Here is a 24993-nt window from a genome sequence, read left to right as displayed (position 1 = left end):
GGCAGAGATTCCTAGAAGTGGAATTGCTGGGTAATAGGATAAGACATTAAATATTTGGATACTTAATTCAGATTGCCCTCCAAAAAAGTTACATGGTTTTGTATTCTTACAAATGATGGTAAGATCTATTTCCCCACACCTAGTCTGATAGGTTGAAATGGTATCTCATTATTTTAGCACAATAAAAATAATAAAGTGATAACATGCTAAAGCTTCTTAAAAAGTTAAAATCTTTGTACAAAGGTTTTTATTTTGCTTTTGTTTTTTAACCATCAAAAATTATATCATTAAAATGTGAATTTCTATGATTATTCTAAGTTTGAGCTTCTTTTTGTATCTTTAATAATTATTTGTTTTTTTTCCTATGAGTTATCTGATTATATTCTTTCCCCAATTTTCAATTGAGGTATTCATCTTTTCCTCATTGATTTATAAGTGCCTGTGTATATCAAGGATATTAATTCTTTGCCCCATTTGTGATTGGTCATTTAATGCTGTTTGTAGTTTCTTTCTTCTTTCTCTATAGAAATTAAAAAATTTTAATTTAGACAGTCTTTTTTTTTTTTTTTTTTTTGGTGGGCAGCAAAGCAAGGTTTATTGAGCGATGGCAAAGTGATAGTACAAAGCTCCCGAGGAGGGAGGGCACCGGAGAGGGTTGCCACCCGAGTTTCTAAGTCTAGGGGTTGTTTTGGGCTTGTTGGCGGGCTGTTTTGATCTGATTGACCCTCCCGGTGCCTGTCATCCAATCAGGTTTTTGTCACAAGGGAAAGGGTGGAGGGCTCCTTCCAGAGTGGTGTAAAATCCTTTTAAGGATGGTTTCCCCTTAGGGTGGGGCCCCTTTAGACAGTCTTTTTCTTTTTGACTTCTGAGTTTCCTTTTTTTATTAAGATTATTTGAGAGAAAGAGAGAGAGAGAAAGAGAGAGAGAATGAGAGAGCACCAGCAGGGGGAGCAGCAGAGGGAGAGGGAGCCCTGGACTCCCCATTGAGCTGAGCAGGGAGCCCGAAGCAGGGCTCGATCCCAGGACCCTGGCAACATGACTTGAGTCGAAGGCAGATGCTTAACCAATTGAGCCACCTAGCCACCCCTTGACTTCTGAGTTTCACATCATGCTTAGTGGAAAGGCCTTCTCTACCCTAAAATTAGTGAAATAATCGTCTGCATTTTCTTCTGGTACTTTAGTGGTTTTATTTCTTTGTGATTTGCCAGCAGTGCTGGTGTTGGGGCTTTAACACCCTTGACAAAAAGACTGAAAAAGAAACCCTGAATTTCATTCAAATAGCCATGGATTCAAATCTCAGTTCTGACAATACTTGTTTTCAAACCACTTGGTTTGAAATGGTATTTAAAACCTGTTTTTTCATCTGGGCACTTTGGAATGGGGATCCTGGCCATCTCCCAGAGTTATTGTGGGGATTAAATGACACAAACTACATAAAGCACCTAGGAAGTTTTTAGTTCTCAATAAAGGGCAATTACCATTCTCATCACCATCGTTCTCCCAGCTTTGAACCCTTTGTCCCAAGAAGCTGATACTTCCACCCCTTTTCATTTGTTCATGTTTTCACTCAACAAGCCCAATATTGTGTATCTGTTTTGTGCTTCTGTGTTAAGGGCTGGTAAACAAAGTTGAGTAAGACAGTTCTTGCCCCCAAATATTTGTTCATAGTCAGTGGGGAAAGGGAGGGACAAATAGAGGAACAGATAATTATAAAACAGTGCAATTAGTGGTCTAAGATAGTAAAGAATATTCCTGGGAGTGGTTAGGGAAGGCTTCCTGAAGGAGGTGCTGTCCAAGACGTATCTATGTTTGAAGGCCAGAGGTGAGAGTAGGGCACCTGCAGGCACCACAAGCAATTCCATGTGATTGGAGCATCTATGATCTGGCCAGTCAACCAGCCTCTAGGTGGAGGAAAAGACTGGTAGGGACTGTGTGGGTTAGGCAGGAGAACTTGAACTTTACCCTACAGGACAAATGGTAGAGAAGAATTGAGCAGAGGTCAGATTTACTAAGGTCAGATTTACCTGTCCCACAGCTCACTGGGATGGGGTTGGGTGAAGAAATATATCTGAAGGGCTGAGATTGGAGGCTGGACAAACAGCAGTTGCAGTCCTAGGGACACAGATGAGCAAATTAGATAAATATTTTAGGAGATGTGGCTGTATTGGTGGGATGGGGGTGGGGTGAAGGAGAGGGAGAATGATAGAGGGAGAATTTAAAACAAACTTCAAATATTTGTTGAAAAGTTGGTTCACAGTATCTAACTTTGGTAGGTAGTGGTGCTATTATCTGAGAAAGAATGAGAGGGACAGTTTTGGGTGTAGAAAGTGAATTATTTTTTTTAAATTTTTTTTTAAGATTTTATTTATTTGAGAGAGAGAATGAGATAGAGAGAGAGCATGAGAGGGGGGAGGGTCCGACGGAGAAGCAGACGCCCTGCTGAGCAGGGAGTCCGATGCGGGACTGGATCCAGGGACTCCAGGATCATGACCTGAGCCGAAGGCAGTCGCTTAACCAACTGAGCCACTCGGGCACCCTAGAAAGTGAATTATTATTTTTTTTAAAGATTTATTTATTTGAGAGAGAGAGCACGAGAGCATGTGTGAGGAGGGGCAGAGGGATAAAATCTCAAGCTGACTCCCCACTGAGCAGGGAGCCAGTGGGGCTCGATCCTGTGATCCATGAGATCACAACCAGAGCCGAAACCCCATGACCGATGAGATCACAACCAGAGCCGAAACCAAGAGTTGGAGGCTTAACCAACTGAGCCACCCAGGTTCTCCGAAAGTGAATTATTTTAGAGGTGTTTGAAACAGTTCAGAGATGTGTATGGAACAGCTGCCTGGAAGCGTTCCTCAGGCAGGTGGCCATAAGGAGAGAGGGAAGGACTGAAGTTTATCAAGCGGCAGTCCCAAGTGAGTGCGTGAGATTCTGCGGGGTGGGTAACCGGATAGGTAACCAGCCAGGACACCCCAAGCCCACAGCGCCTGGCGTGGTGTAAGCAAGGTTGTCAGCGGTGGGTTCACGGCGGCAGGGGGCGCACTCGGATGCGGGGACGTGAAACAGGAGGCTGCTGAGGCTCCCAGGGTCCTGGAATGATAAGTTCGCTCCCAGATCGTGCCAGGGAGACCTAGTTGAATCTGGGGTAGACCGAGGGTCTTCTGAGATCCGGCTAGCGACTCTGATCGGGGACATGCATCTGGGCTGCCGAACCTCCCCAGTGCCCGGGCTCCATCCCCCTGCCCTAGCTCTCTGGGGGCAGGACCATCTCTTTGATCAGGCTGGAAGTCCGGAGCCCTCCCGACTCCACGCGCTCTGCCGGAGGCGCTGCCCGCCGCGTCACCAAGCAGAGAGGGCCCTTGAAGTTGACGTCCAGGAATGGGACGTAAGGGGGTGGAGGTGGTGCAAGTCAATGGAGAAGAAATAGTCAACTTTGCGTAGGGATCCCCAAGGGGACCAAGGACAGCAGAAAGGGGGGACAGTCTGGATGGGAGCAGACCGTCCTAGGGTACAGACAAGTCCGAAACTTCCACCTAGGGATCCCCAGAGGCCATCTTCCAGGGACCGGGCAAATGGTACCCAGGAGAGGGGTCCGTGAATCAGGAGAGCAGGAAGAGGCACACCACGCCTGGACAGGGGTCCGGGGATCCGGGATGTGCAGACAGCGCCCGGACGGAGGACACTGGGGGCAGGTGAGCGAGGAATCAGAACACAAAGCCCAAGGCAGCCGGGGATGGCAGCGTTGCGTGGGAGAAGCAACCGAGGCGGCGGGAGCGGTACGACCCACACGCAGCCAGAGCATCGGGACGTGGTGCCCAGGTCAGAGGGGAAACTGGGAACTACTTAAGCGGGTCGGAGGAGAATGGAGCGCAAGAGCCCAGCTGGGTGTCAGAAGGAGACAGGCATACAGTCCGGAGGGTACCGGAACATCGACCGGAGGAACTTGATCCAGGTTGGGGCTTCGGAGTCAGGCTCTGGAGAGACGTTGGGGCAATGCCCCTGGGGATTCCCAGCCCGGTTGTGACTCCAGCTGGAAGCGGCAAAGGAGAGGCACGACCCGCCGCTGCCCCTGGCCCCCCCACCCCAGCTCTCTTGTTTGTCTCCAAGTCCGGCCGGAACCGGCTTCTGCTCGCCGCCGGGCGGGCGGGCGGCTGCTGATTGGTCAATGCCTGTTTCCAGCCCTCACTCAGCCAATCAGCGTGCGTCAGTGTTTTCATCTCGGGTTGGAATAAAAGCGCTGGAATAAAAGGAGGCAGAAAAGGCGCCGGCCGGGCCCGATACACGCTGGTAGGAGCCGGGTGAGCTGGATCTTGGGAACCTGGGTCCTGGGCAAAGGTGCTAGGGGAACAGAAGGCGCACGAATAGGGGCGTAGGGAGAAGACGTGTGACCGATAAGGAGCCGCCAGGGAAGAGATGACGAATAGAGGAGACAGCTAGGAGGTGAAGGGACGGGGGTCCGCTTCCATGGGAACAGACTAAATGCCGAGGAAACAGCCCGCGTTGGGGGTCGCGCAGGTGGCTCGCGCCGCCGGTTTGAACCGGCTTCGCCTCTCCCATGCGGGGTTCGCGTGGCCGCAGCGCCTAGCGACCTAGACGGCGGCCAATGGCGCCGCAGTTTCTAGCCGTCAGGCCAATGAGCGGGCCGGGGGGCGGGCCGTTCCGGAAGGCGTGCGCTGATCTTGTGGTTGAAGGAACCAGCTCTGAGGAAGGGTCTCGAGTGCGGGCGGGAGGGCGCCTGTCAGGGTCCCAGGGAGTGGCAGCCCCCAGGTATGGCCCTGCCCAGGTATCCGGACCCAAGGTGCCTCTGCTGCCAGTCTCCAAACCTGCGGAGAGCCAGGTTTAATTCCACATCCCTGAGCATGCCTTAGTCCCTCCTGTTTTCGTGCCTCAGGTTACCTCGGAACCAGCCGAGGGAGAGGTCTCCCTGCCGGGCCGGGGCCGCTGTCGCGTAGCTGAGGGCAGACGCACGAGCCAGCCGCGGACAGGCTGGCCCAGGACCCGGGCCGGGCTGGGGCTTCCTTCGCCGCGCGCACCTACCGCCTGGGCCGCGGAGGGGTGACAAGCGCCGCGCGCTGCGGCAGCGGCCCGGGTTGGCCGCACAGGCTGGGCAGGGCCGGGCGCTGACGCCGAGGTCTGTGTGCAGGTGGCTGCCGAGCCGGAGCCGGAGCCGGAGCCGGGCCTCCGCGCCGCGCCATGGCGCCCACCCTGGCCACTGCCCATCGGCGCCGCTGGTGGATGGCCTGCACGGCCGTGTTGGAAAACCTCCTCTTCTCGGCAGTCCTCCTGGGCTGGGGCTCGCTGCTCATCATGCTCAAGTCGGAGGGCTTTTACTCGTACCTGTGTACTGAGCCAGGTGAGACGGGCGGCTTGGGCTCGGGCTCGGGGTGGTTCCCCGAGTGGGAGCTTTGGGAGAGGGCGAGACAGCCCTGAAAACCCGGCCAGCGATACCCCCTCGCTGCGCAGCACTTCCCGTTTAGCAGGAGCCCCATTTGATCCTCAGCCAGCTCTGCCGGGTACGTGTCATTGTCCCTGTTTTGTGGATGAAGAAACTGAGGTGCAGACCGATCTTCTGGCTTGCCCAAGGCCACACAGCTGACTGCGGTAGAGCCAGAATCCCCCAAGTCCAGGGTGTTCTTCCCGCTACCTAAGGAACATTGCAGGACTCCTCTCCTTCCAGTGGGTAGCACATCACTTGCCTTACACTAAATATGTGGCTCCCTGACTGTGAGAAAGAGGAAGTCCTGACTCAGTGGCAGGGGTGCAGAAAGGGAGAGGAAGTGGCTTGGCCTCCACCCCATTGAAGGTTCATCTGGAATCTGGATGTGTTTTAGTCCGACCATTATGGAGTCTCTCAAGTGCAAGTCAGCTACAATTTCTTGTCTATTTTTGCTGCTTTATGATTTTCCAAAGGACATTTCCTCCCACAGGCTGTGAGAACATCCCAGTGGCCTTCTATCTGCCCGCCATCGTGGAGGGAGGCAAGGGGGGTATTCAGGGAAATAACACTGGTTCTGTCCTCTCTCTTTGCCACACTGTTGGTGTTGCTGAATGCAGGCTGAGGATGCTTGTTTATGAGAAGTCTAACCCCCGCTCCTACCTTCACACCCCCCTGACCCTGTCCGAGGATCCTAATTACTGTAGATCAGTAGATTCAGCCAAACGGTGGGACCCAAGTGGCTCCCCACCTCTACCTTCTCTACCCCCTTCCTAGGTAACTTTGATAAGCAATGTTTCCTTCTGCCCTCTGCCGTCCCCAACAGTGGCTACCTAATAGTTGAACTCTGTAATGTCTCTTCCCAGTGCCTTTGTCAGCCAGCCCCTGCGTGAGTCCCCTTAGCGGGAGATAGCCCAAGTTTGACCCTCTGAATCACACCACTGGCATGCCTCTTCCTCTTAGCATTCGAAACTGGGGGGAAGAGAAAGCACTAGACCAGCTCATGTTGCCTGTAACCCCATGTAGAGTCCTTGTTTCCCTTTCCTGAGAGTCCCAGGAGATTTCTGAGTGTTTCAGTCTCTAGGGAAGCTTTGCTGGACAGGTTAAGGGCAGGAGAAACGGAGGGGATGCAGAGGTCACCTGGGAGAGGGCAGAGAGTATATCATTTATAACCTTTAGCCTTTAGCTACTCAGAAATATTTCCTAGTAGCATAAGGGTTCTTGGCAGACCTTTCCGCACATCAGCAAGAAATCTTGGGAGATGGGAGAGTCACTCAGACCTTGTTCCTTGAACAAGCTTTCTGCTTTGCCCAGGAGATGTTAGCAGATTAATGACTCTCTGGAAGGAGCAGGTTGGAGTGTTTGGCTCCTCCTCTCCCTCCTTCTCTCCTCCGTTTTAGATCATGACCCTTCCTGCCTCCCTCTGATGGATTCATTCAGGCTGCACCGAGGGTTTTAAAAACAGAGAAAAACGGCATCATCCCCAGATGAAGCTCTCAGCGTCTTGTCGGGACTGAGGGACTGTTGTGGTTGATTCGGGCTGGGTGCGGGGGTGGGGGGTTGGGGGGGGTGGAGGGACCTACTGTAGAAGGTCAGATTCTAGGTTTTTTTTTCCCTGAGATTGTCCACTGATTTATTTTATGGTATTGGCAGCATTGGGGCTGGTCACTTCATTCCTGCCTCAACCTTGGCTTCTTCTGCTGTCTAAAGTGGGAGGAGTTGCAGAGATCGTGCCGACACAGTGCTGAGCTGGTGTTGAAGCCCGTGAGAGGCTTGACCCGTCCCTCCTATAAATCAAAGTGAAGGTGAAGGGTCAGGGTGGAGGTTGAACATCAACTTCTTATCCCGTGCCTTTGCCCCTGCCTTTGATTTTGTTTTTTTCTGACTACCTGGCAAACCTGCTGACCCAGCATCCTGGATGCACAGCCCCACTGATTGCACATAGCTTATCTCTCTGGCCTCCCTGCTCCTTGCTTCTTGGAGTCCAAGTAGTCTGTTGCCTTTTGGAGCCAGGAGTCTCCTCCATGCCTTGCCTCACTGGGAGTGCTTGGGGGATTTAGGGTCAGGGTTTCTGCTTAGGCCTAATATTTTCAAACTTGGTGGATGGCTGACTGGCAGAGGAGCAGTTGGGCCGTTTATGGAATTTATCGTATTAGACTTGTGAAAAGCTGACTGGTTTGCAGCTGCTTGAGATGCAAATTCGTCAGCTTTTTGTTGCTTGTAAGGACCTTTGCTTTGAGTTGTTCTCTCAAGAAAATTTGCCTAAGCCTGTTGAAAGGTTCTCAGAACTCATTCTTGGGGCTCCAGCCAGAATCTGGCCCTGGACACGGTGCTGGGTTCCAGTGTGGTGAGGTGGGAGAAGGAAAGAACCTGTTTCTCTGCTGCCTCTCAGCTCTTTCTGCCTTGCCCACCACACGAGATTGATAAGGACCCGTGCCCCGCATTTGGGCTTTGCCTCGCCGGCCCCCCCTGGTGTGGAGAGGAGGCTGACTGGCTTCCCAGCCTAGGAAGTACGGGGCTTTCCCAGAACTGTGTCCCTTTGGCCTCCGGATGACCGCCATACCTACCCGCTCTTGACCTCTTTCTTCATTTTCTCTGTCATCTGATGGCCTGCTTGGACAGGGTCAGGTCAGGGGGCTGTTAATCTTCTCTTCATCTAACCTGCATGTCCAGTAAGCATTTATTGAGGTGTTGTGCTGGGGGTGCAGAGAGGTACTGGCCCTCAGGGAGTCTGTAGTCCGCCAGCATCAAACACACAGACCATATACTTCCCAAGTGGTGGTCCGGACTCCGGCGACAGCAGTGAGGATCTGGTTCAACTTGGGTGGGAGGGCCCCTCTGATGTTTAGGCAGAAGCGTGGAGGGCAAAGAGAGGTGAGTCGGGAGGGGAGGGGCAAGAAGAGCTGGGAGGAGGCCAGGGCCCCCAGGGCCTAGGAGGCCACTTGGGGAAGTTGGATTTTATTCTCAAGGTGGGAAGCAGTGACAGAGGCAGAGGAGGGTGACGGTCAGATTCACCTATTAAACTCTTAGGAATTGTTGAGGTCTTGCCACATACTGGGCGTGGGGTGCGGGTGGGAGTCGTGGCCTCTGCCTGAGGAAGTCGCAGTCCGGCTCATCCGGGGAGACCAAGGCAGACCCGAGTGCTCTGCTCTTGACCACTGCAGTCTCTCTGCCTGTGCTGGCAGGGCAGCCTTACCCCTCACGAACACTGCAGGAAGCTGGTCCCCTGGGCCCCGAGAGGGTAGAGGGCTGTGGTCAGGCAGGAAAGCAGAGCCAGGCCTGGTCCCCCACAGGTGGGCTGAGGCTGCAGATGTGGACAGGAGACATTCCCTGCTGCTTGGAGGCCCTCTTTTAATGGTCTCCTCCTCACGCAAAGGCTGCTGGCTTTTGAGAGCTTTTGAAAACCCACCCTTTTACTTGTATTGCTGTGAATGTGACTGTTTCCACTACCTCTACTCCCACCCCCCCCCCCCACCTCCGGGTTTATTTTGGATCAAAAAAAACAAAACAAAACATTCTGTAGCAATGGGGTAAGAAGGTCTGAAGGCTGGTGCCCACGGCCTCACAACATGTCAGAGAAAGAAGCTGGCGCCCTCAGCCTTTCCTACCAACCCTGCCTTTCTTCTTCCCATTTCATGACCCACTTTCCCTCTCCCACATCCGCTGGCCCCACCTGCCTTCGTGGTGTTGCATTAAGGTTCTGTCCAGCTTGGGTTGACTTTCAGGGAGGATCTTGGGGGCAGTCCCATTCACACTGGGGGTCATTAAGGGCCACCTGGTGCTGTCCCTGACACGGTGACAGCCTGTGCGTCTCGGTTCCTTCAGCATATTCTCTCTGAAAGCCTCTAGCCCAGGTAGTACAGCGTCAGCACAGCCTAACGGTTAAGCAGGAACTTAGAGGCCCAGCAGCCTGGATTCAAGTCCAGGGCTTCTCCGTGATGTGCTATCTGTGAGACATCGGGCAAGCAACGTGGCCGCTCCAAAGCTCTTGGTGTGCTGGTGTGGAGTACGGGTGGGGGTGAGAGAGCACTAAGTGACACGGAATGAATACCACTGAATAAGTGGCCAGCACACACAGGCAGTCTGTGGCCACAGCTAGGGGCTAGGCTCCGGCCTACCCAGGATGGCCCTCTGACTGTCTGTGTCCTGCCTTCTGTTTGCTCTGCTTCTGAGACTGACCTCTCACCTACATCCCCCTGTTGGACTGAGATACTGCTTCCTGTTGCCGGATAGACTAAGGATTTGGGAGCGAGACAGGAGATCCCGGGGCAGGGACCATCGGCCGGGAGGTCCAGGGGCCTGCATCCTGGGTGGGGAGGGAGGGCTCAGTAAGCAGTCAGAGAAGGGGGCTGCCCAGGAGTTCAGAGGAGCCTCCAGCCCAGTGCCCCTTTCTCCTTTAAGCATCATGCAGCCAGTTGTTCGGCTCCCCATTCCCTTTGTTTCTCTGGGGTGGGAGGAACCCCCTCTTTGATCCAGGGATGCCAGGGGAGCCCAAGTGGGGTCATAGCACCCCCTTTTGTCCCCTACTTTCACTGTACAGATTGTGTGTGAGTCTTCTGCGAGGAGGCCTGAACAGTGCAGGCATTGTTCTCTCTTCCCGGCCCCTCAGCAGCCTCACAGCGATTCGGCACACTCTGGCCACACCAATTCCTTGCCTGTCCTCTTGGGTCACCTTCCTGGCCGGGCTGAGCCAGGCGACTCTGGCTGCCCACAGAGAGGCATCTGTTTGATAAACAGGTGCAGGTGAGGTGCGGAACAGGCTGGGCTGGGGCGAGGCCTGCGCTCTAGGCTGGGAGCAGAGGGGCACCCTGGGGCTTGACACTTTCTTTGGTGCTTATCTGTTTGTGTCTCTCCTGGCCCACGGTGGCCCAGGTGGGAGCAGAGAGGGAGGAACAGCCTGGGTGTGGCTGTGTTTGGGCATCTGCCGGATCTGTGATTATTCATGTGGGCTGTTTACTGCCAACAAAGCTGGGCTCATCAAAGATTTAGTCTCCTCTAGGAGCAAGGGACTCTCTTGCATTGCTTCATGGGCAGACAAGAGAGGCCACTGAGACTCCCTACCCCAGGCTTATCTGTTGCTGGACATCACTGCCTAGAGGCAGGCGTGCAGGGGTCAGGTAGTCCAGTTGGCAGGGATTTTAAAGAGAGAAAGCTGGAGATGCCTGGGTGGCTCAGTCGGTTGAACATCTGTCTTCATTCGACTCAGGTCATGAACCCAGGGTCCTGGGATCGAGTACCGCATCGGGCTCCTTGCTTAGCGTGGGGGAAGCCTACTTCTCCCTCTGCCTGCCGCTCTCCCTGCTTGTGCTCACCCTCTCTATCTGACAAATAAATAAATAAAATCTTTTCTTTAAGGTTTTGGTTTTTTAAAACAAATATTTATTTATTTGAGAGAGAGAGAGCACGAGTGGGGAAGCGAGGGAGAAGAAGGCTCCCTACCGAGCAAGGAGCCCAACATGGGGCTCGATCCCAGGAGCCTGGGATCATGACCTGAGCCGAAGGCAGATGCTTAACCAACTGAGCCACACAGGCGCCCCTAAATAAAATCTTAAAAAAGAGAGAGAGAGAGAAAGCTCGTGGCCCAAGGTGTATAAGTTCCTGTTCCTATGTGTAGTGGCTCCAGGATGAAAGATGGGGGACAGGGCACCTGGGTGGCTAAGTCGGTTGAGCATCTGCCTTTGGCTCAGGCCATGATCCCAGGGTCCTGGGATCGAGCCCCATGTCGGGCTCTTTGCTTGGTGGGGGAGCCTGCTTCTTCCTCTGCCGCTCCTCCTACTTGTGCTCTCTCTTTCTCTGTCAAATAAATAAATAAAATCTTAAAAAAAAAAAAAGACGGGGGACAGATACCCTTCCCTCCACTCCTGCCTCCCTCCTCATGAGTGCCCCTGTCTAGTTCTCTCTAAACAGTTCAAGATGTTTCCACCACTATCCCCAGTTACGGCAAGTCAGAGGGACTGCCTTGAGTACATTGCCTTGGGATTTATCTTCTCTCTTGTGGCGAGTGCAGTCTTGGATTTAGGGGTCCAGCTCTGGGGAAGCCGGGGGCAGGCACCCTGGGGCCTCTACTCACAAACAGTGCTGCCTGGCTCCATCTGTTTGTTACCTGTCCAGCTCTGGCTCTCCGCTTGCAGCTGCAGACCCCAGAACGCCCCAAGCCCTGAGTCCTTTTGTGTTCTTTAGTGCAGTCACAGGCTCCAGACCCTGTGTGGCCACAGTCAGGGTTCACAAGCCAATGATCCTGGACCCCAAGGTGCCTTTTCCAACCTTCCACTCTGTGACACCTGCTCTGCTTTGCTCGTGTCTGCTCACCAGCCTGGAAACGGCCATTGTGGTGTGGAGACCCTGTCCTCCCACTTCACATCCAGTTCCTGTTGCTGCTGGCCGCCAGCCGTCACCTGAAACCAGAGCCAGCCTGAGAGGCAGCTCCGCTTTTGCAGAAGCTACCCCGCCAGGGGTGAGCAGCTCAGGCCCCGCTAAGGCAGTGTGTGTGGGGGTTCTGACCTGGATGCTAATGGACTCAGATGGTCCCATTTGTCATGTGTTTTGGCTGTCAGCAGAGTAGGGCCTCTTTTAGGAAACAAAGTGGCAGGGATTGGGGTTGGGGAGAGTATCTGGCTTATGGCTTGTTAGGTTTTGTTTCTGTGGTTTCAGGAGGTTGACCTTGTGCCTTTTATCTCCTTAAATCCCCTCTATCTTCACCGTGGTTCCGTACATCCTGTTTCCTTTCTTTTCTCTGCATCCTTTTGGCCATCATGATCTGATTCCGTGACTTCATCGTTTTCATTCATTCAGTAAACACCTGCTGTACACCAGGACCTGGGTGAGGGGCTGGGGACGTGGGCCCCCAGCCCAGTGGGAGACGAGACACAAAGTCCTGCTGCACACACGGTTGTGGAACCCTGCCCCCGGTTCCTTTGTCCAGCTCTGCTGCCAGCCAGTTACACCATCCCAAGCCTCCCATAATAGTGATAATAATAGCAACGCATAGCTGTTGTTCATTGAGCACTTTCTATGTCCGTGTGAGCTCTAGAATGTTGTCCGGATTTCCTCATGTATCTTCCACCCGACTCTAGGAGGTAGATACGACTATTATATTGTGCTATTTTACAGATAAAGGAACCGAGATAGAGCGAGATTAAGTCCTTTTTCCAAGGTTATACAGGTAGGAAGTAGAGGAACCAAAATTGAAACCCAGAGGCCATATTCTGGCACCTCACCCTCAGTCAATGTGCCCCCAGCAGGGCTTGTTAGTTAGAGGTTGGCATATAGCGTGATTCACCCTCGGTGCATCCTTTTCCATGACCTTGGGGCAGCCCTGGGAGGCCTGGGCAGGCCTTTGCAGACCTCAGCTTTACAGCCCTGGCGCCAGAGGGCCACAATCGGGAGGCGGGCAGTTATCGGGAGAAAGGTGTTTCCTTGACTCTCCCAGTGTGACCTCGCATGTAATCAGAGGCTGCTGGTCTCTGGCAGGATTAGTCAGCATCTCTAACTAGCAGTGCCGGGAGAAGGAGAGGCTTCCTCCGCTGCCTTCCTGCCTGGGCTCCACCCTCCCGCCCGCGGCTGCTGCTGCAGCACTTCGTCCTCCCTATTTTTCGTTGTCTGGGTGCTGGGTGGACTTTGGAGGGGAGATTAGAGCCAAGATTGCAGGCAGCACAGGTGTGGCCACAGGGGACAGCAACACTTGACCCCAGCAAGGAAAGTAAGAAAGGTGGACCTCAACAAGTGAAAGCTAATGACTTGGGGCTGTCTTATAAAAACTTCTCCAAGGGGTTCAGTGGCACAGCGTATGGGGGTGCTTGATGCTGTGAAAATAACAGGGGGAGGTAGCAGATGGCTTATACGCTTGAGAAGTTTCCGGTACCTAGCAGTACAGGAGGCCCGCTCACTCTTCCCCTTGATTGACCGAGGAGAACCAGGGCATTGCAGTGACACCGGCAGCTTGTCCCTCCCGGGTGGTCTAGGATCGAGCCCTGACAGACTGGACAGAGCTGCTGAGAAGGTTTGGGCCGGCCTGTGGCCCCACAGCCTAGGCTGGGTCCTGAGGCCTACTCTTCTCCGGTGTAGGTTACTTTAGAACGGGAATCCCAACCTGGGGCTCAGGTGTGCTTCAAGGGACACAGGAAACCCCTGAAACTGTGGACAAGCCTCTGTGTGCATTTTCTGAGGAGGAGGAGCATAGCTTCCTTTACTGGATTCTCCAGAGGGTTTGCGACCTCCACAAAAGATAAAAGCCTCTGCATTATCGCTCCAAGGGGCTTGGGCCAAATGGACAGCCAAGCCTGCTTGCAGTAGCCAGAGCCAGCCCTGCCATTTCCAGTGGGGTCTGAATGTGCATCTGCCCCTCTGATCTTTGGGAATCCCTGCCTCCACCCTGTGATCAAGTTTCCCTCCCTGTACACACACAGAGATTGTCACCAACGGCACAGTGGGGGGCACAGCGGAGCCGCAGCAGGAGCACGAGGAGATAACCTGGATGAATGGCTGGCTCAGCTGCAAGGCCCAGGATGAGATGCTAAACTTGGCCTTCACCGTAGGCTCCTTCCTGCTCAGTGCCATCACCCTGCCTCTGGGCATCGTCATGGACAAATATGGCCCAAGGAAGCTCAGGCTACTGGGCAGGTCAGTGCAGGGGTTGGGGGTGGGCAGGTGGCACTCCTGGGCTGAGAGCCCCACTGTCAGGAATCCTGGTCCCTGCTATCAGGTGCACTGTGGAGCTCCCTAAATGCTCAGAACCCAGAGCGGGGTTCCTATCCATTCTGCCACCAGGTCAGTAGGGACTGTGATCCTTGCTGTGTGCTAGTACTGCATAAAAAAGGTTCAGGGCCCCAGGCCTGCCTGGGAAGGCTTGCAGTTGCTTGCCATTAAGAACACTGGTTTCCACAGTCTTCTTGACCTTATACCTCGGTCAGAAAAAGAGATTTTGAACACGTATCTCCATTATAAGCATGGAATTATCAGTCACATACACATATGCCATTCTTAAGGTTTTATGTGCTTTATAACGCATGTACAAAAAAAAGGTCAAAGTGGCTAAGATTAAAAATGATAAAATAGAAGTTCTGCTGCTTCTGCTACTCCCAGCACTCCAGGGGATCATCCTGCGCACCTCCCGAGGTACGTGTCCCTGGTCTGTAAAGCTCCAGTCAGCCAGACTCAAGAGTCGGTCCACCAAGCAGCTGGTCCTCTCAGGCCACAGCCCTCCCCACACCAGTCCCCCGGGAATGATCATCCGCAGGGCAGTGGTTTGCAATGGGTGAGACCCGTGACTGTGAAGGGAACGGGTGGAGGATCAGTCTCATTCATTCTTTGGAGCTTAAGAGGCCTTTGTCCTCAGGAGAGAGCTAAGCAGAGAGGATTCCGAAGCTGCCACTCGTCTCCCTCATGCCCAGTGGGGTTCTGTCACTCCCTGGGCAGAGCGGGCGTAGAAACCTGGGGAACGGATCGTGCCCTCTCGCTTCAGAGCCGTGGCCTCTCCAGTCTGAGGATGGGAGGAGACGATGCAGTGTGGTGTTTACCAGATCTGCCTTTGGGCCTTGAATTCTAGCTTAGACACCCGCTAGCTATGAGACTTTTGAGAATGTGTGTCTTTTTTTTCTTTCTTTGTTTTTTTTTTAATTTTCTTCATCAGTGAAATGGAGCCAATTATGTTCCTTAGAATTGTTAAATGAGAGAATGTATGTGAATTTTCTGAAAGCCTCTGACCAATAGTAAATACTTCCAAAGAATACTATTAACAATAGCAATAATAATAAATAATGTACTATTTCTGCTTGGTTTTAGTGCTTGCTTTGCTGTCTCCTGCTTGCTGATTGCATATGGAGCAAGTAACCCGAACTGTGAGTATGCTTTTCCTCTACCCTTTTGTCAGGGGTTGGGGAGAGAGTGCCCAGAGGTGCTCCCAGGCCCACCTGCTCTAGAAAGCCATGCCAGGCCTGGTGCTCACTGCTCAAGTTAGAGGGGGATGCCTGTTAGCCTTCACCCAGTTACTTGTCCTGAATGGGTGGCTTGGTAAGCCACAGTCACTCCAGACCGACATCTGAGAGAAGCTCCTCGGGTGTACAGTAGTCCCATCCCATCACCAAGCCAGGCCGGTCCCCAATGGCCTCATTGATGCCCAAGCTGAGATGAGTTCTAAGAACCAGGCCAGCTGAGGGGTATGTGCATAAGTTGGGAGCTGAGTCCCCTAAGGCAGCCCAGGCCAGCAACTGTAAAGATGGCTTAGAAGCTGCGGTGCCTGGTTGGCGCAGTTGGAAGAGCATGTGACCCTTGATCTCGGGTCGTGAGTTCGAGCTCCACGTTGGGCGTGGAGCCTACTTTAAAAAAGGCGGGGGGGCACGTGGGTGGTTCAGTCGTTAAGCATCTGCCTTCGGCTCGGGTTGTGATCCTGGGATCGAGCCCCGCATCGGGCTCCCTGCTCAGTGGGGAGCCTGCTTCTCCCTCGCCCTCTGCCTGCCCCCCCGCCCTGTGTCAAATAAATAAATAAATAAAATCTTTAAAGAAAAAAAAAAAAAGGCTTAGAATCCAATTGGTCTCCAAGCCTGTTCAGTGGAGCCGTTGCTTCAAAGACTTTCAGAACAAACACCAAAATCTTAGCCGGGCTTATCCACTGATTTTTGAGCACCTGTAGTTTTGATTTCAGTGAAGCAGCTTCTTTAGGCCTCTGGTGTGCTGCTAAGGTTAGTGGACAAAGAGGGGTAGGGATACCCCGTTTGCAGGAGCCCAAGCTCTGTAAAATAGGCTAGCGGGGGGTGGCGAGGAAGGGCCTGTTGCAGTTCCCCAGGTGTCCGTCACTAACCCCAGATGGGTTGTCATCCATTCCGTTTGCTCCCTGCGAGGCCCTGGGCCAGGCCCTCGCCTCCCTGAAGCTCAGCTGCGGTCCCCGATTATGAGCTTCCTGTTTCCTTACAGCTCTCTCTGTGCTCATCTTCGTTTCCCTGGCTCTGAACGGCTTTGGTGGGATGTGCATGACTTTCACCTCATTAACAGTAAGTATTGATTTTTTTTTTTGAGATTTTATTTATTTGACAGAGAGAGATACAGCGACAGAGGGAACACAAGCAGGGGGAGTGGGAGAGGGAGAAGCAGGCTTCCCGCTGAGCAGGGAGCCCGATGCGGGACTCGATCCCAGGACCCCGGGATCGTGACCTGAGCCGAAGGCAGATGCTTAACGACTGAGCCACCCAGGTGCCGCAAGGTGATATTTTAAAGATCTCTCATTCAGTCATCGCTCTGCGAGTTTGAGGCAACTTTTGTTGGCTTCCATTTCCTCGCCTTCCATCTGCCTACCTATGCCTGGACCTCCCAAGCAAGAGAGGGCTGCTGGGGATGAAGTGGCCTGGCAGCAAAGCCAGTCATGGCCTCCTGGGCTGGGGAGGTCCTGTAGGTAGGCCTGAAGGCAGCCGAGCAGGGCTCTCAGAGCAGGCCCATCCCTTGCCTGCTGACCTTAGCTTAGGTGCTGAGGAAGCCAGCTCACTAGCTGTGTGCCCAGAGAAGACAGGAGCAAAGAGAAAAAGGCTGCCACACACGTTCTTTTCTCTCATTTTCTATGGTAGCTCTGGCTAACAGTGCAACCTAAAAACAACCCTCCCTTGGAATCTCCCCACCCCGAACCGTTGCCTTTGTCCAGGATGGAATGAAAAACTCAGGGGCGTACATAGCTGCCTCTCTTCTTGGTTTTCTAAATGCCAGCATACAGAGAGCCACCCTGGGGAGGGAGATGTTTTCTTGGGATGCTTGAGTGCCCCCTTATCTATAGCAGCAGAATACCACAGAACGTGCTTCTTTGTGGGGTGAGAGAGGTTGTTGGAAGAAAGAAAGTCAAAGAAGGCCAGAAATGTCTTCCCTAGGAGGAAGAAGGGAGCTCTCTGCAGGCTGGCCCTTCAGAGCTGGCCAGTGGGAAAGAAGTGAGAATACTTCTTCAGAGAGATTTCTGTCTGACAGGAAAGTCTGGCTTGCCTGTTTCCCTGTGAGAAGGTTTTTATGACACAGTACCTGCCATCGCCAACTGCAGGGCACTCCGGTCTCTTCCACTAATGAGTCAGGAGTCCTGCTGTTGAGGGGCTCTTGTTTGGCTCTGAGGGAGCCCTGGGGCTGCTGGTCTTCTTGGAGGGAGCTTGAAGAGGTGCTGGCATCTGCATGACCCCCTGCCTGCAGGCTATGAGCCTGCGGCCAGGCCCGGCCAGGGCCAGTGCTACTTCATTCCCCCTTCCTGTGCTTTGCCTGGGTAACTTTGTCCCGGTGGGAAGGGGTAACTGTCCGGTGGAAGCCCATGGAAATGGAGAGTTCAGAGAAGTCTGTGTTAGGTGAGAAAGGCACAGCAGGGGCTGTGTGTGTGGTATGCTTGGGCTGTAGGTGACACACAGGTATGGGTGACAACGGGTGTGACTGACACGCACAAATCTGGGAACTCTGGCTGCCTTGTCCTCTGTGATTGGAGGAAGATTGACTTTGTACTCTTTTGTGCATTTTTACTTCTATTTTTTTAACCAGGTAGATTTCTTTTTAAAACGGATGTATCCCGGGCGCCTGGGTGGCTCAGATGGTTGAGCGTCTGCCTTCGGCTCAGGTCATGATCCCAGGGTCCTGGGATCGAGTCCCGCATTGGGCTCCCTGCTCAGTGCAGAGCCTGCTTCTCCCTCTCCCTCTGCCATTTCCTCTGCTTGTGCTCTCTGGCTCTATCTCTCTGTCAAATAAATAAATAAAATCTTTAAAAAAAACCCAAAAAAACGGATGTATCCCCCTCCCTTTCAAATTCCCAGAGGAAAACAGATGTCGAAACTCTAAGAAATATTTTAGAACTATCCAAAGTACACAAATCCCACTAAGTTGTGTAAATTTTATGAAACAAGAGTCATGGTTCTATTTGTTCTTTGACAGCATGAAAATGACCAGTTCTTTCATCAAAATGAAAATTAAAAAACCTGGCATCATCCCCATTATTTTAGTCATGCTGTGCCTATGTTGTGGCAGTTCTGAATTTTGGGATAAAAAAAAGATGCGTCTTGAATGTCAGGAGTTTATGCTCTGAGATGCAGAAGGATGCTTTATTGTAATAAAGCACAAGACAAATGGGTAAAAACCACCACACCGTGAACCACCTTTAAGAAAGCCTGTGGGGGTGGGGGGCACCCGGGTGGCTCAGTTTGTTGAGCGTCCAACTCTTGATTTTGGCTCAGGTCATGACCTCGTGGTCCTGGGATCGAGCCCCATGTCGGGGCTCCACACTCAGCCTGGAGTCTGTCTGTCTTCCTCTCTCTCTGCCCCTCCCCCCTGCTCGCTTATGACTCTTGATCTCCTGGTTGAGTTCAAGCCCCACGTTGGGTATAGAGACTACTTAAAAAAAAAAAAAAAGAAAGAAAGAAAGCCTTTAAAATGAGCTTATAGTTTTTATCAAGGAACATTTAGGGGAGGCTAGCTGGCCTATAAGGATTTGTTTTCTGGATTTTTTTTATGATTATAAACAAAAATGTTTATTTTAAGAAGTCAATATTTTAGGAATATAAAGTGTAGACTAAAATTCTATAAGCACACCTTCATCAGTTTAGAATATATCTCTTCAGTATTAAAAAAAATCTGCATATGCCAATGTTACTCTTTTTTGAAAAAAGGCTGTTACAGCTTGCCTTTTTCACTTCTTTCAGGTGTTTTTCTGCCAGTACTTAGAAATCTACCTTATTATTTTATTTTATTTATTTATTTATTTTTTATTTTTTTTTAAAGGTTTTATTTATTTGACAGAGACAGAGACAGCGAGAGCAGGAACACAAGCAGGGGGAGTGGGAGAGGGAGAAGCAGGCTTCCCGCTGAGCAGGGAGCCCGATGTGGGACTCGATCCCAGGACCCTGAGACCATGACCTGAGCCGAAGGCAGACGCTTAACGACTGAGCCACCCAGGCGCCCTCTACCTTATTATTTTAAACTCTAGAGCTCTACCTCATTATGAAACAGTTTTATGTTATGCTATAATATAGATGTACCATAATTTATTTAACCAGTTTCCTCCTCATGGACACTTGGGTTGCTTTCCAGTCTTTCTGATTTATGATGATGCTAGAGAGAACACACCCCTGTATATACCTTTCTGTAAAATAAATTCCTGGAAGTGGGATTGCTGGCCTTCCCTATAGGTTCCATCCTGATACTATCGTACCAGCATGGTTGAGAGTGGCCCTTTCTCCACACCCCTTCCCCAGACCCTCTTACTAGTCTTTTCAATATTAGCCAGTCTAATCTGGTGAAAATGATATACCATGATCTTTTTAACGTTTTTTTAAAAGATTTTATTTATTTACTTGAGAGAGTGAGAATGAGAGAGAGAGAGAGAGCACATGAGAGGGGGGAGGGGCAGAGGGAGAAGCAGACTCCCCGCTGAGCAGGGAGCCCGATGCGGGACTTGATCCCGAGGCTCCAGGACCATGACCTGAGTTGAAGGCAGTCACTTAACCAACTGAGCCACCCAGGCGCCCTTTATTTATTTATTTGACAGAGAGAGAGTGCAAGTAGGCAGAGAGGCAGGCAGAGGGAGAGGGAAAAGCAGACTCCCCGTGGAGCAGGGAGCCCGATGCAGGATTCGATCCCAGGACCCTGAGATCATGACCTGAGCCGAAGGCAGACGCTTAACTGACTGAGCCACCCAGGCGTCCCTGTATACCATGATTTTAAAAAAATTTTTCTTTACTTGTTTGTGAGACAGAGTATTTTTCTACCTCTTTTTTGTGGTCATTTGTATTCTGTGAATTGTTTTTGTGCAATTTGTCAGTTTTTTCTACAGGGTTGTTTATCTTTTTTTTTTTAAGTGTTTTATAAGAGCTCTTTCATATATGTAAAAAAATTAGCTCTCTTTCTGAGTGAGCAAGGGATCTTACCCTAGGGTTTTTAGGCCTCTGGGTGATCATGAATAAGTTTAAGGAAGGCTGTATTTCCCTTGAGATTGTATGCAAGCAAACTGTGTGTGCAGGTGCATTTTTCTGCGGAAGTGTCTGTTGCTTTCATCAACCTCTAATAGGTCTGTGTGAAGGTCAAAAGTACTGCAGCAGGAGCATTCCTATTAGCTCCTCGCTGTCCCACTGGGAGTCAAAGGTACACAGGATACACAGTGGCCAGGGAAGAAAACCATTTGACTGTTAGCCTCAAGGGTTCGGTTAGCAGAGATCTATTTAAGGGAGGCTGGTGGCTTGTCTCCTAAGGTCTCCCTTCTTGGGTCTAGAGCAGGGGTTAGCAAACTGCTGCCCCCAGGCCAAATCCAGACCACTGGTAGGTGTGGGGCGACCCGAGCGGGTGGAGGCCGGTGGCACTGGCAGTGGAAGAATTCACCCCAGGCAGCACGAAGGACACAGAAGTTTATTGAATACAAGGAAGCAGCCGGGCAGGACAGCGAGGGAGAGACTGTCTGCCAGGAGGCAGTGCTGGGGGGCTGTGGTTCAGGTGGGGAGTGAGGAGGTATGGGAATGTGTGGAATTTTCCATTTTTGGTACCGCGACGCAGTTGTGAGGGGGCCATTGGTCAGCTAGGGCTCGTGGCTGTTTTGAGGTGGGTCGGCGGACGGATCTGTGTGCATTCAGCCTGGTGGTCACTGCTGATAGAGCCTGAGAGGTCTGTACTCGCGGGTGATCCTTGCCCCCTGCACAGCCCTTCTACCCCACTCGGCTTCCAGGGCTCACACCTGTGGCCTAAAAGCTGCCTCAGTTGGGGGGTACGGATTTGTAAACAAAGTTTCATTTTTTTGTATTTTTTTGTGTTTTTCAAAGATTTTATCCATTTATTTGAGAGAGAGAGCAGGAGCAACGGGGAGGGGCAAAGGCAGAGGGAGAAGCAGACCGCCCCCCGCTGAGCAGGGAACTGGATGCGGGACTTAATCCCAGGAACCCGAGATCATAACCTGAGCTGAAGGCAGACGCTCCACTGACTGAGCCCCGCAGGCGCCAGTAAACAGAGTTCTACTGGAACATAGCTATGCCTACTGTTAACTATGTGTGCGGCTGCCTTTGTGCTGTGGGGCAGAGTGAGGTAGTTGTACAGAGATTATATGGCCTGCAAGACCTAAAATATATGCTATCTGACGCCTCACAACCTCCGGTCTAGAGGTGCCAAGAAGCTGCTCAATTACTATTCCCTCACCCCCATCCTGCTGACCCCCCCCTTCTATGTACGTGGGCCAACTCCCTAAGCACTTTCTAAGTCATTTTCCCCCTCCACCACTGCCCCTGGCCTGAGGGATCTCAGTGGGCATTCTCCTGTCCAGTACTGTCTCAGATGAGGGCTCTCATGGCTCTGTTTTCCAGAATAGACCCCAAAAGGGGAATGAGAAGCTGGAGCTCTTGGGCAATGTTTTAGGGCTGGCTGAGGCTTCTGCTGAGCAGAGCTGAAGAGCAGAACTTTAAAAAGCAGAACCCTCAGGATCGGTTCCCAAAGACGCCGAGCTAGCAGCACAATGGTACTTTCTGTTTGTGTCTCCCACCCATGTTCTAATTTGGGGGACAAAGGAGTCTTCAGGGTTTCCTTTAGGAGCCTCCTAAATCAAATCTCCTACAACTTCTTTGGGGCCTTGGATAATCACTCTGTGATAACCTGGGAATCTGGGGGAATGTGTTGCCATGGAAACCTTAATTTGGGGACTTTCTGAGTTTTTTTTTTTAAGATTTTATTTATTTGAGAGAGAGAGAATGAGAGAGAGCATGAGAAGGGGGAGGGTCCGAGGGAGAAGCAGACTCCCTGCTGAGCAGGGAGCCCGATGCGGGACTCGATCCCAGGACTCCAGGATCATGACCTGAGCCGAAGGCAGTTGCTTAAACAACTGAGCCACCCAGGTGCCCCCGACTTTCTGAGTTCTAAGGAGGTTTGTGTTGCATGGGCTGTGGTATAAATAAAAGTGACCAGGGGCTGTGAGCTGTCACCCCATTGGTGGAGAGTGGGCCTCAGGTTGGCAAAATGCCTTTTCCCCACAGACCAGAGAGAGATGGCCAATAGAGCCTGAGAGGTCTGTATTCGTGGGTGATCCTTGCCCCTAGAGTGGAGGCTCAGAGGGGCAAGACGGGATCCCATGCCAGGTGGGCTGCCTGACAGCCAGGTGGCTTTCCCAGGTCCCCGCAGCAGAGGGTCTGAGCTGGGCCATGGGACAACCTCAGAGGAGGAGGGCGACAGGTCACTCCATGGGAACAGAGCACTCCCTGAGGTGCAGAGCCTCAGCTTCCCTACTGGACATCTGGACAGCACACTTTGGTCTGTTTGCCCAATGTCTAACGTTTGTACAACCCTTTAAGTCGCTTCGTTGGCTGGAGTGTAAATACCGGCCGGCGGCTGAGGCGGCGTCTTTGGGCCGCCACCCTGCGATCCAGGGCCTGGGGTTGCTTAGAAATGGGAGCAGATGGCAGCCAACATTGTGGACATATCTTTTCCACTTCATTACTCTGCACCCCCCGCCCCCCCTCCCCGCCGTGTGGGCGGGACAGGGGGTTCTGAACTGGAAACCTCCTGGAGAAGTGGTTACAAAACGTTGGCAGGGTCCTTAATGAAAAATTTCTCTGTGGACTTTTCCTATTTGACTCATTGAAGTCTGACTTTAAATCTGAGGAAGAAATGATCCCATGGGAGTCCCAACTGTTTGATGAAAACAAAATAAATAGCTTTCTTCAAATACCGAGAAGAGGTGAAGGAAAAGAATCGGAGTACAGCAAGAAAGCGCATGCCCCCTAGTTGTGGGGTGGGAATTTGGCATTTCTGCTCGGCTGACCCATTTCTACAACCAGGAGAAAATCCCCACAGCACCCCAACCAGCCTTCGGGGAGCCTAGGTGCCAGGTGAGCATGATTCCCAATGCCTGGAGCCAGTTCTGTCCTTTGGTTTCTCTCCTGTGCCTTAAGAACCCAAAATAGCCAGCTGATCGCCATTGACCTGGGAAAAATTCGCCCATCGGAAGTTCTGCCTTGTGAGTTTGCTTCACCACGTGACATGTCCAGGGGTGAACAGAAAGTGCAGTGGAGGTATCAGCGGGGCTGGGCCTGGCTGGGGAGGCAAATGAGGTAGTTTCGGGAGTGGAGTCCCTCCCACCCCCCCCCAGCAGTGAAGCGGAAAGGTGACCACAAGGACCTTTTCCTGGCAATGTGTGCTTGGAGCTGCCCGGTTGTTTGGGGTTAGGAAATAGCCCAGCTTTGCTGAGTCTGCTTGTCCAGACTGGTACCTGGATCCCGGCCTACACAGGTTGTACAGAGCTCTGGGCGTGTACACCAGCCACTTTTGGACAAGGCTCACCTCTGGAAGGGGCCTTGTGGGTTTTCCCTGAGGCCCAGGGTGTGCCCCCAGCTGGTGGGCTTGGGAGACCGTGGATTTGCAAAGTCAGTGTGAGGGGTGACACAGTGGCCCTTCTGTCCCTGCCTGCCAGCCGAGGCCTGTCTTTGGGGCCCCTGAGTAGAGAGGCATCTTAGAGAGGGTCCTCTTGTCCAGGAGCCCTGTTCCGTGGCCAGGACTCCGGGGCGGCGACGGGGGAGGCGGGTGCTGCCTGCAGCTGCTGTTTTCCCCTCTGGGGAGGTCACACAGCCAGGGCCTGTTTACAGGGCCGCCAAGGGGCTGAGAATGAGTCACCACTGTATCCCCGAGCGAGCAAAGCCGGCTTGGAGTCCGGGTTCTGCCCTGCAAGCCTGTTCCAGCCCTGGCCCATGTAGAGGCAGCAGAAGCGGGAAGCCGCTAGGGGAAGCCCCCAGAGCCTGGGGAGGGGGCCTGTGTTCCCCACCCGTGAGAGCAGTTGTGAGTCCAGAGTCAGGAAACCGCCCATGCTGAGTGTTTTCCCCTGTCATCTGTCATTGTAGCACTGGCTCCAGCTTCCTCCTTGGCAACGAACCTGGCTCTCCCCCTCCACCCAGCCCACGAGGCGCACGCTAGGGCACTCTGCTCAGTGCTCAGACATCACTCCCATCACCAGGGCTCCAGAGTAACCACTCTGTGCAGATGAGGCCGTTTGGAGGCGGAAGGAGGGTGAGGGTGGGAAGGAGGAGGAGACAGACATGAGGATGAAATAGGAGAAAGTCCACTTGAAGGTGTGGCCCTGGACCATAAGGAAGGAGGTCAAGGGGTGAGAAGGGGGCAGAGAGGTCCCAAAGGAGCGTCAGAGGGATGTAGAAAACCTCTAGTGGGAGAGCAGACTGAATGCTTAATAAGGAACAAATAGAAGGTGAGAGGTGAGGGTAATTGCCTTGGGGACCAAACTGAGGTTTCCAAGAGGCAGAGTAGCCCAGCGGCAATGCACAGAAACTTGACCCACTTTGAATCCCAAATTTGACCCTGACCAGTTGGGGGGAGTCCCTTGACGTTTTTAATCCTAGTGTTTTATACCCAACAAGTGAGGGTAAAAAGTTACACCTACCTCATAAGGTTGTTTTGAGGGCTTTTAAGGTAATACCTATAGTAGGCATTAAAAGTAGTTGCTATTATTATTATATGTTATACTAATATAATTATGCTATGTCATCATATATTCTTATTTAATAATAAGGAAAATTCTCTTTTTCCTAATCAAGCTGCTCCTGGGCACAGCAAATGGGGGAAATCTCCCGGCAGGCATGGCAGCT

At 52.3% G+C, this 24993-nt stretch overlaps 1 protein-coding gene across 3 annotated transcripts in view; it reads left to right on the top strand.

The window, feature by feature from the left end:
- Positions 1-4192: 4192 nt before the first annotated feature.
- Positions 4193-24993, top strand: part of SLC43A2 (solute carrier family 43 member 2) — a 39220-nt gene continuing 18419 nt past the window's right edge. Inside the window, exons 1-5 of one of the 3 annotated variants that reach the window (XM_028109283.2) lie at positions 4193-4287; positions 5144-5353; positions 13840-14053; positions 15215-15270; positions 16343-16419. In XM_028109283.2, coding sequence (XP_027965084.1) covers positions 5194-5353; positions 13840-14053; positions 15215-15270; positions 16343-16419 — 507 coding nt within the window. In that variant the 5' untranslated portion in view covers positions 4193-4287; positions 5144-5193. Of the gene's footprint in view, positions 4299-4708; positions 4768-5143; positions 5354-13839; positions 14054-15214; positions 15271-16342; positions 16420-24993 lie in introns of those variants that run through there. The other 2 variants (XM_028109282.2, XM_028109281.2) reach the window with 2 other exon arrangements.

Source organism: Eumetopias jubatus, unplaced genomic scaffold (assembly GCF_037043125.1).
Source record: "Eumetopias jubatus isolate StellerSeaLion01/CBP00866 unplaced genomic scaffold, mEumJub1_p1.0 scaffold_10, whole genome shotgun sequence".
In the NCBI taxonomy this organism is placed as follows: domain Eukaryota; kingdom Metazoa; phylum Chordata; class Mammalia; order Carnivora; family Otariidae; genus Eumetopias; species Eumetopias jubatus.
This window is presented reverse-complemented; position numbering and strand designations above follow the sequence as displayed.